General features: G+C 34.9%; 1 protein-coding gene across 1 annotated transcript; it reads right to left on the bottom strand.

Moving 5' to 3' along the window:
- Positions 1-459: 459 nt before the first annotated feature.
- On the bottom strand, positions 460-10042 carry LOC123557378 (uncharacterized). The gene is made up of 4 exons (XM_045348815.2): positions 9917-10042; positions 7742-7998; positions 3676-3810; positions 460-2081 (listed from the first exon to the last, which is right to left on the bottom strand). Exons 1-4 carry the CDS (start codon positions 9933-9935, stop codon positions 1914-1916), a joined length of 579 nt encoding a protein of 192 aa, XP_045204750.2. The 5' UTR covers positions 9936-10042; the 3' UTR covers positions 460-1913.
- Between the last annotated feature and the right edge of the window lie 693 nt (positions 10043-10735).

The following is a 10735-nucleotide window of genomic DNA, read 5'->3' as shown; positions in this document are numbered from 1 at the left end:
AAGTGAGATTTTTGCACTTTTGAAAACTACTTCTTTTTAGTTTCGTCTTTTGGAATTGTATACTGACGATATAACATCAGTCAGAATATTCTTTTTCACGATGTACGTCAATAGTTTACCATGACACATTTAAATGAAGTAAAAAAAACACCAAATGATAATATTTATAAACATATTTTACAGGTGTTATCGTGATATCGCAACAAGTAGGTTATTGTACCTTTGAGCAATAAACTATACATTCTGAAACTGGTCTCTTATTCAATTCTATTAAGAAGTATTTTGTTTTTCAGTTTGTGAATATAAATGATATTACATAATAGTACTCATACGACAATGTTCAAATATTTGACCGTCTCATCGAATCATACAATAAAACGTTCGGAAATTCTTGAATGTGACATGCTGTGTCATATGACTTTCGTATTAGACTGGTATCATGAGAAACGTGAACACATGTTTTCTTAAATATTTTGTATTTTCTAGGCACATACAAAGTACAATCAAAAGAAACATCACAGAATTTGTAGGTTAGATATATTCATATAACGGCAAATATTAATTTTTTTGTTTTAAGCTTTTAACTGTACAGTTACAATAAGTTACAAATAAGAATATGCCAATTGTGGACGTACCTCACGTTTACTTCTACTAGCATGTACCAACATATTTTATATATCAATCTGCAGTGAACAAATCTTGCTATACGAACTTGAGTTCCTGGCTATTTACTTTATATTCATCACTTATACACATTTTTACTCTGTTAGAACGCTATGTTGGTAATGACATATCTACATATTTATAAGTCACACAAATACATATAAAAGAGAAATGAAAGGTAAAGAAAAATGAGTTTTTACTTAAGTGATTAGTTACTCCTTACATATCATCCTTCATTTCATTTGCCATTTACTGCATTATCATAATTTTCAGTACATTATCGGCTGAATTATTTTGTTCTCCTGCCTTGACAAAAATAATCCGGGGACTGGCAGATAATTATCAAATATAAGGCTGCTAGATTAAAAGACCCACTTTGAGTAGAAAAAACATAACATTTAATGCTGTGAATGTTTAAATCACAGGAGCAGTTTTCGTATTGTGATTTTATATCGTAAAAGATGACAGGAAGCAGCAGTGCACAAAATATGCTTAGTGATCAAAATTATAACACATGTCGCATATCGACTTTGTTTCAGTTAATAGTTGCGATTCATGAGCTCCAAGAACCCTGGCGAAAGAAAGAATGTGAACTTGAAATATAAGTTAATAATACACAGAAAGAAATGCAAGAAGCAAACATCATATCAAAAATGCCAAATTGCTTCTGTCACAAATGCTTTATTACGAAAACAAGAAAAAAATAGTGTTCATTGAAAAGCAAAAAATTAATACGTACCTTCTTAAATTAAGGTAACTTAAAATTATACTAACTTACGTTTGTTTACAAAATTATTGTGTGATAGAACTTGACATAATCTTTCAACAAATGTCTGGCATTCTAAACTGGTCAGAACATTCATATTCTTTTTCTATAGAAGCTTTCTTGTTCCTTCTATAAACTATCAAACTTGCTAAAACATCCCACCTTATGCATTTTATTTAACTCCTTCAATAGAAATATGAATTTGGATAAAAAAAAACATTAAACAATCTAATTGTCGTAACGGTTTTGTTGCAAAGCGTCTTTGACATGTCCCAAATCACTTACATCTTCTGCCTTTGATTAAAGACCTTTGGATATGATGTAACTTCTTAGAGATTTCGATTAAGACAGTTAAGAGTAAATAATTATAAAGTGATTTGATTTTCTCAGTACGAATGTTAAACACTTTTTGAATGAAAGTGAACGGGATTTAAGAGTTAAAAAAGTTCTCCCGTCAAAGACAGGTCTGAAAGCTGTGCTGTAATCAGTAGTTGTACGTTTTCACTGTTGTTGCAAACACCACCAGTCTCAATACGATGACGAGAACGATCCAGGCCACGCCAATAACGACACTAGTTATCATCAAGTTCCTGGCATTGTTTGACATTCTAGTTGCCTCGGCCATGTCTCCTTCTCTTGCAAGTTGGCTTGCCTGATCAAAAAATAAATTGAGGCATTTAAACTTAGCCACAGACTGATAGGTTGGCCGGTGGTCTAGTGGTAACACGCTTGACTGTCAATCCAGAGGTCCGGGGTTCGAATCCCGGTCCAGGAACTTGAAATTTTTGAGATGCTTTTGTGTGTCTCCCACCTTACCAAGATGCCTGTACTGGTTCTTCCCATGCAGGAACGGGCTTTGCGTGTATCGGTGCTATACACCGGGCACGTTAAAGAACCGGACTGTCTATTCGCAAAGAGCTAGGCCGTACAGTCCTGTATGTAAAAGGATTTCTTTCTATCTGTTCTGGGGGCTTTATCTCACCCTGTCCCTCTGGTCAGATTGCTCTGTGTCTGTACTAGGAGAGGATGAATTTCGCGCACTGTGTGGCTGCGTTTGCTATAAAAGGTAAAGGTAAAGGTCTTGTTTATTATAGTGTCACTCCTATTCAAAGGGCCAGCCATTTTGGCTTATGAGACACCTTTATAGTGCGTACCAATTACCTCCCAACTCCTACCACTATGCCAGGCGCCAGACGGATAGAAGTCGGTAACCTTTCATTTAACTAGCTCGCAGCTCAAGAACCGGCCTTTTCGGAACGAGTCCCATGACAAACATCCCCCGGACGAACGGTCCCCATGGGGCTCGAACCTTCGACCTCCCGATCCCGAGGCGGACGCCTTAATCACTGGGCCACGGTGACCGGCTATATGTAAAGCGCCTTTGAACGTGTTTATCATGAAAAGGGGGCTATATATAAATCTGATATAATAACAATAAAAATTATCATCTTTCAATTTGGACAGTACCATTAACTGTTATAAGGGGTGCTTACAAAAAAGATACTGACTGAATGTTGAGCAGTGCAGATCATGATCAGACTGCACGGATATGCAGGCTGATCAGGATCTACACTGGTCGCAAAGACAGAATCATTCGTGTCCAGCATTATAAGGGTTAAATATATTGTCACTTTAACATAATATTGATATCTGGTTGAAAATGATATTCATGTTCCTCAAAAGATCATTGTTTTTAATGAGAAAAGTTTTCAATATATATGAAGATTAAAAGAAATAGTTACATTGATTACGAAATATCGTAAACAAAGTTGACGTTAAGAAAGATGTCGCTGACATGGGCCTGGATGCGCACCCCTTACTTAAACAAATGACCACAAAACAAATATGGTAGAAGGTAGTACTTCCAGATTTGGCACATTTGTAGCAAATACATGTTGTTGTTTTTTTTCTTGTTTTTTCAAACCGATACATCTTTGTCGGTTAGTTTTGAAGTTATGGTATCCGTCTACGTATTTGGTGAACGACCCTCATGTATACAATAAATAAATATGATCAAATATCTTATTTTCAAACTTTTACATTAGCATTTTACTATCATTTTCCTATGCACGTTTTGTCTGGTATGACCTTCAGAACAGCTTCATTGTGTTCCTTTCAGGCAGGCTTTAAAACTGCGTTGTTCCATTCCACGACCCTCGGGCAAAGTGGCCACTGCTAACTATCAAGATATTACATTGAAATACATTGAAAAAAACTTTGAACTAATCTGTATCTACTCTACTTACACGATGTGCATAATAGATAGCACAAAGCCCTGTGGGACAAAAGCAGCAGAAACAAGCCAGAATCGATGGAATCATATAATCTGGTGGTCTTGGTTGTGTTATTATCATACCAGTTTGACCGGGCTGACTGATTACCTGAAAAGATAATAATCAAATAGATCAGTATGCTTTCATTTTGCTTTAATACCAACTGTACCTCTATGTTGAATAAGGGGTGTCAGGGGTCTGGTGATTGAAATCACCTGTCCCTCCTGGCAAGGGTGCAGAAATATCATTAGGCAGAAATACATGAAACTGGCTTGTGGAATAACTGCAGTTTGACAAATTAACTCCGGAAGTACCTTGAATCCTCTTCCACCACGAAATCACCGTATGAACTGAGCTGTATCCCAAACAGAATAAACACAAACGGAACACTCAGAAATTATCTCGCAAAACGGATATAATAAAATCACGAGATTTGCCTAAAATATAATCACTTATGTCCGTACTTGGAAACATGAAAACTACTATAAGTGACAACAATATCATGACACTGAATTGTCCTCATAAATAAAACTAATTATTTTATGTTTTTCGGTGGTTTATCGAAATATAACGGTGAATTATATCCTGATAAACTCACTGGCCACTCAGTGAAAATTATCAAATCTGATACCCGGATTAACGTCAAAAAGTTTACCGAGCGTACTGAAAGCCGGAAACAATATGACGATGACGTCGTTAAAATGACGTCATCTTTGCGATGCTTCCTGATAAAATTTCCCGCAAATTTCGACATTTTATTGAAATAAACACAACAAAAGTAGAGTTTTAGACATAAAATAAACAGAAAAATTGTTGGTATCGATGTAATATCACGGTAATTTCACTCGTGAACACCAAAAATTGTTATTTTCACTCGTGGCTGCGCCACTCGTGAAAATATCACTTTTGGTGCCCACTCGGTGAAATTATAACGTGATATTACACCGAAACCAACAATTATCCTCTATATAACCTATACTCGCTTGGAAATGTAATTTACAATTACAATGTAGTAAATGTAACCTTGAATAGATATTAAATTTATTTAGATATAAAACATGGAGTAACGTAAATTACTGATTTTGTAGATACATGTATATATTTCATATCGTAAATTTCTTTAATATAAGCAAGTTGAACTGTTAAGAATATTTAATAATAATTTTATGTAAAGCCCATATCCATTAGCACTACTTATATAATTAAAAATTTAAAATAGATTTTAACAACAATAATAACTTTTTTTAGCAATTTCGACAATTACATGCCTTTAGTCAAGAAACAGTTAACACGTGTTAAATATTATTGCACAACATGTGTAAACATAGACAACTTACAATCGCAACTTCAGAAATAACAAATATTAATCTGAAGTGGACAGCAAACATTTATTTTCTTAGACTTGGACATGACATTTGTGGCAAGATGGACAAATCATAAGTATGGCGAGAAAGTTGGTTACTTATTCCTTATTCCTTTTTCGAATAAGGAATAAGTAACTACACACATTTTGTGCATGGTATTCAGATTCCAATATATTTAAGTGACAGATCAAAATTAATGCATTTTTCCTAATTATAAAGGTTGTATTTTTTTGCTTTTCGTTTCACTTCACAAAAATTTCTTAGCTTCACTTTTATAGTTCTTTTATTTCCATTTGCTGTTTCGCGTGCCTACGTTCGGAATTAAACCATCCGTTCTTTCTTTGTAAATTCTTTAGTATACAGAATAGGACTATCAGTGGTTCAAAAAAATCTGAAATGAGCATTCATAAATTATATCTTAAAAGCATTTTTATATTTGAATCTAAATCACCACTGTTATATTAAACAAGATCATTTGTTATACTATCAACAACATTTCCTTTCTCTTCTAGTAATAATTAAAGATAAATGAACTTCTCAGAGACCCTATATAATCGAACAAGATTGTTTTGACAAATAAGTGATCGGGCAATTATCAGTGTTCTCGTTCCGGTCCACATATGTCGAATCATAAAGAAACTCGAAAATTATAAAGTATGTTATTAAATAAACGACTACACTGTAGAAGAGTGAAAAGTAAAACTGCGTCCCCCTAAATAGTGATTTGTAGGGAAATTACTGGATAACGTTAATTAATTACTAAATTTAATTTCAGTTTTAAATTGGAAAACCGTCTCTGCAAAATATACTGAAGACAAAATCTGATAGTGACCCAAAATCTCTAGTTGGGCGTGGGGTGAAGAGAGGTCTATAGTAGCCCGGTGACTACCAGTAATTATACATGGTTTTCAAAAGTAAAGCTGGAAAAGCAATTATTTTCAAGTGCATTATGACATCTACTGTTATTACTGAGACACCAGTTTATCAGATCGGTAACTTAATTCATTTAAGGAAACGAAAAAGCAAAAGAGTAGTTACTGAATATTTCATAATATGTCACATAGTTAAGTTACTCCCAGGTTTCAATGATATGTTTGAAACTTGCATCAAAGATATGCTCCATTAAACTCATAAACGGTTTAACAAGATTTTATCACTACATACATGGTTCATGCAAATATGAGGTAAACAACGTAAGTAGTCAAATATCTTCAAATTTAAACATTTTGATTACAAGACTACAAAATCCTTTGAAAATCAACAAATTGAATAATATGAAACATGGTTTTAAAATTATCTTAACAAGCGATCATAGTATTCTATATCACTTATACCTCGGTGGGTGGTTGTTCTTTACCCTTTTAAAAAAAACATTAAGTTTCCAGTAGAAAAAATTGCTTATATTATATCTTTTCCTGTTTGTAACTACTTCTAACCTTTCATTTAAAATGATAACTTATACAACTGTCGCAAGTTCGTAGCTAATATAGCAAAATTGTATCATGTACGTTTATTGCGACAGGTTTTAAGTTCTGTCAGATCTTGTTATGAAATGTATATAAAGTCATAAGTTTTGAATTGATGAATTATATCAACTTCCCATTTTTCTAGAACCTTAATCTCTCCGATAGATAAGTATGGCTAAGGAATAGTTTATTGCATGTTTATTATGATTCCCTTAATACCAGTAGTTGTGGATCTGCAAAGGATTCTTTGGCCTGCACTGATAATCTATTATAATACAGACTCATATTGACCAAATTGCTTGAAATGAGATTATAACTTAACGTTGTTATGTCTTTTGCCCTACGTAGTGAGCGCGTGCGCGAAACTTTACTTCCGTTGCTTGAGAACAGGCCGATTATAAATTCATACATTGTATATAACAGATGTTGTTTCAATGCACTTTTAACATTGGGAAATGTAATTGTGTTCCCTTTATCCGATAATCAGCTATTATCCATTTTTTTTACATAAAACAAAGAATATGTATGATTGGGACGTTTAAAATTGTTCTATATGACTTGATATTCGTCATAACTGATGAGGGACAAGTGATTTGAAGACAGCGGTTAAGGTCGCTGACTTCAAATCATTTGCCTCTCATCGATGTGGGTTCGAGCCTCACTCGAGGCGTTGGATCATCATGTGATGAAGCCATCCAGCTGGCTTACGGAAGTTTGGTGGTTCTACCCAGGTGCCCGCTCCTGGTGAAATAACGTACGGAAGGGCACCTGAGGTCTTCCTTTACCGTCAAAGCTGGAAAGTCGCCATATTACCTATTATTGTGTCGGTGCGGCGTTCAACCCCGCAAAAAAGACACCAATTCTAAAACAGACTTTCCTAAAACACAATGGGCAATAATTTGTATTGTGAAAAGTAAGTTTAACATGTACGTGTAGGTATTCCTATTTTTTTTCCAATATAATAGTAAGCAATTGCAACCTACTGCTAATAAAACAAATAATCTACATGACAAAATTCGAACGTTTAAGGAAAATGGAAGTTACAAATCTTATCTGATAATGATAGCGAAAGAAAGTGTGAGTTTTATGTTAAAACATTCGGTCAATATTTGTTTTATATTATAACGTCTTCTTATAAATTCCAAGGATGAATGTGTACACTATGTAATACAATTACTCTGTCTGTGGCAGTGTAATACATGTACTTACAACTTGCTGTGTTGAATACGGTTGCCCGGGCGGACCATACGGTGGTTGTCCGGGCTGACCATAAGGAGGTTGTCCAGGCTGCCAGTGTGGACCGTACGGTGGCTGTCCAGGTTGACCATATGGAGGCTGCCCGGGTTGGACATAAGGGGGTTGTCCGGGTTGACCATATGGTGGTGGTCCGGGCTGTCCATAAGGAGGTTGGCCGGGTTGACTATACGGAGGCTGACCGTACTCATTATGTTCGGGTTGTCCATATGCTGTTAAAAATATAAATACTAGAAACAAAAGGTCCATCTGAGTTTTAGAAACCAGTTAAAAAGTCAATATTCGGATTGTATAATATTCAGATCAATTTGATAAAAGATGAAGAACCGAGATGCAACTATTTGGAACGTCCACTTTAGTTCAAAATGACTCGTAGAATATTCTATTTTGAACGGGTAGTCAGATATTCGGAATGATTCTGTCATAGTTTTTATGCAAAATATCGTGTTTATTAAAATGAAAATGACTGAAGCAGTAAGGTTTCGGATCTAAACAAAATAGTTTCAACTTTCAACTCTCATCCCGAAGAATGCTCCATTGGCCCCTAAAAGGGAGCTGAGTGCCCCCATTCGAACAATTTTGAGAAAGGACCTGACAATGATGCCACAGACCAAGCTTGGTGAAGATACACAGGCTGTTCATGAGAAGAAGTCGTTAAAAGTCTGTTTTTTTCTTCTATTTTTAGCTCGAGCGGCCCCTTAAAAGGGCTAGGTATCCCAATTGAATAAATTTGGAAGCCAAACATACAATGATACTACAGACCAAATTTGACGAAGATCCATCAAGCGGTTCAGGAAGTCATTAAAAGATATTTCGATCTTTAGCTTAAGTAGCCCCTAATGCGGGCTAAGCTCCCCAATTCGAACAATGTTGGGAAAGGACCTTACAATGTTGCTAAAGGTCAAGTTTGATGAAGATACATCAAGTGGTTCATGAATAAAAGACTTTTAAAGGTATTCCTGTTACCTCTTAGCTGCTCATAAAAGGGACAAAGTGCCTCCGTGTGAACAAACTTGGAAGCGCACCTTATAGAGATAGTAAAGATCAAGTCCGAGATCCATCAAGCGGTTCCATTTTTATCAGGAATGCGAAAATTAGCCTAACAGTAGCAACGGAACCAGCACGACAGTCATCTGGTCCGTTGCGTATTAGCGGACAGGTTATTGAAACTTGTTTTCTCTTGGGTGACCACAGAGCCTAGTTCTTTTTTATTAAAATTTATCGTGACTGTATTTGTGATATTTTGATAGAACAATGAGAGAGTAGGCTGTACTTGGTGAAGCAAAACTCAGTTTTAGTACGAGTAGTAATACCAGGTCACAGCACTATGATTTTGATGTAAAAGATACATGAACCCTACTTTTCTTTTCATTGTATGTCCGTCTTTAAATGTGGGTCAAGCTATAATTAGCAGCTCTGTGAAAAATATGCCCATTTTACACTGAATATATATTGACTAATATGAAGGTCCGTTTAAAGCAGCATGCATATTCCGTCATTACAGTAAAAGATAACACGATGCTATTGAGAAAAGGCATCAGGAAAGGACGGTGGTGAGGCCACCTTATATGACAACTGCTTTAACTTGGTAGTGTTTGGCCTCTACATCATTTATTTATTGCAACTCATTTGAAAAAAGAAATGCAAAACAAGTAAACAAAATAAATAGAGCGATTCAAACCATGGACAAACTTCTCTTGTCTGAGCTATCAAGTAGTTCGATTAACTGGCGCAGTTTTAACGTTTATATTTTCTTATTCAATTAAACACTTTCATATGCATGAATAATTTATACTTTAAAGCGCACTTCATGGTTAAGTACTCAGAGACGGCCTGTAAATAACACAATAATACTAAGACAACGCATCCTCGGAAAGTACCTGACAATTCCGCACCAGCTAGAAATATTACAAAATGGATAGCCTACGCCTTGATCGATAACGTGTACCTTTAACTGATAGCTCAGTATGCCTGTCAGGGGACGTAAAATCTATATTGCTTCTATATTAATCAAATGGACGAGAATTCTAGATATTTAAATACACATATGACACTAAAGTTTTAACATTTATCACGGAATAAAACAAAAGTGAAATGTACCTGAAAAACAATCAATTAAATTTCACTAACCTTGTTTTTCAGAACTCATATTCGATATTTATAGATAAACTATTTTTTCACTTTATACCATGTATGTGTATCATGGGATGCACAGTGTCACTACGCATGCCCGTCGTATGGTTTCTGAAGCGAAAAAGACAGACGTGTAGTGGCGTAGCTTTCCATTCTTTTGACAAAAGGTGCATATTTAAATATTCATTCATGGTATTTCATTTTCTTTTTCTGAAAGTTCAGGTATATAATTATTTCATACTATAATCATATTCCTTTAGTACAATTTATATATCAGTATAGCTGTTTCCTATTGTATTCGTTTAGATTTCATTAAAAGAGATAGTAAACCAGCTTTTAAGATACGTCGTATATTTGTGTTCAGTCCATTTAAATTTATCTCTACGATTTTCTCTTCCATTGTGTCTGAATTAAGAGAAAGGTGGTGTACTCAATAGCAGGTAGTTTGTTAAGGACACGCCACAGTTGAGATATTTTAGCATTATTGTAATACACAATAGGTATTAAAATTTTATTACAAATGTAATTATGTGCACAGTAGCTAAATTCTCTCTCTCTCTCTCTCTCTCTCTCTCTCTCTATTATATATATATATGTAAAAATGAGGTATCTATTTTGTCTAATTCCAAAGTTGTGAATGACCCTAATCAGTTTGAGGTGATTGAAACAATAGGAATTCTTTCAGGACATGGATAGAAAAAAAGTCACGGTTCTTTTACTGTTATAATTTAATAGCTGTAAGCTATTAACTTAAAGGTAAAAGAGCCGTTTTAAGAAAATCGAACTGGAAGGTAGAAATAAGAGCAAAATTTTAAA

Source organism: Mercenaria mercenaria, chromosome 5, assembly GCF_021730395.1.
Source record: "Mercenaria mercenaria strain notata chromosome 5, MADL_Memer_1, whole genome shotgun sequence".
NCBI classification, from domain to species: Eukaryota; Metazoa; Mollusca; class Bivalvia; order Venerida; family Veneridae; genus Mercenaria; species Mercenaria mercenaria.
This window is presented reverse-complemented; position numbering and strand designations above follow the sequence as displayed.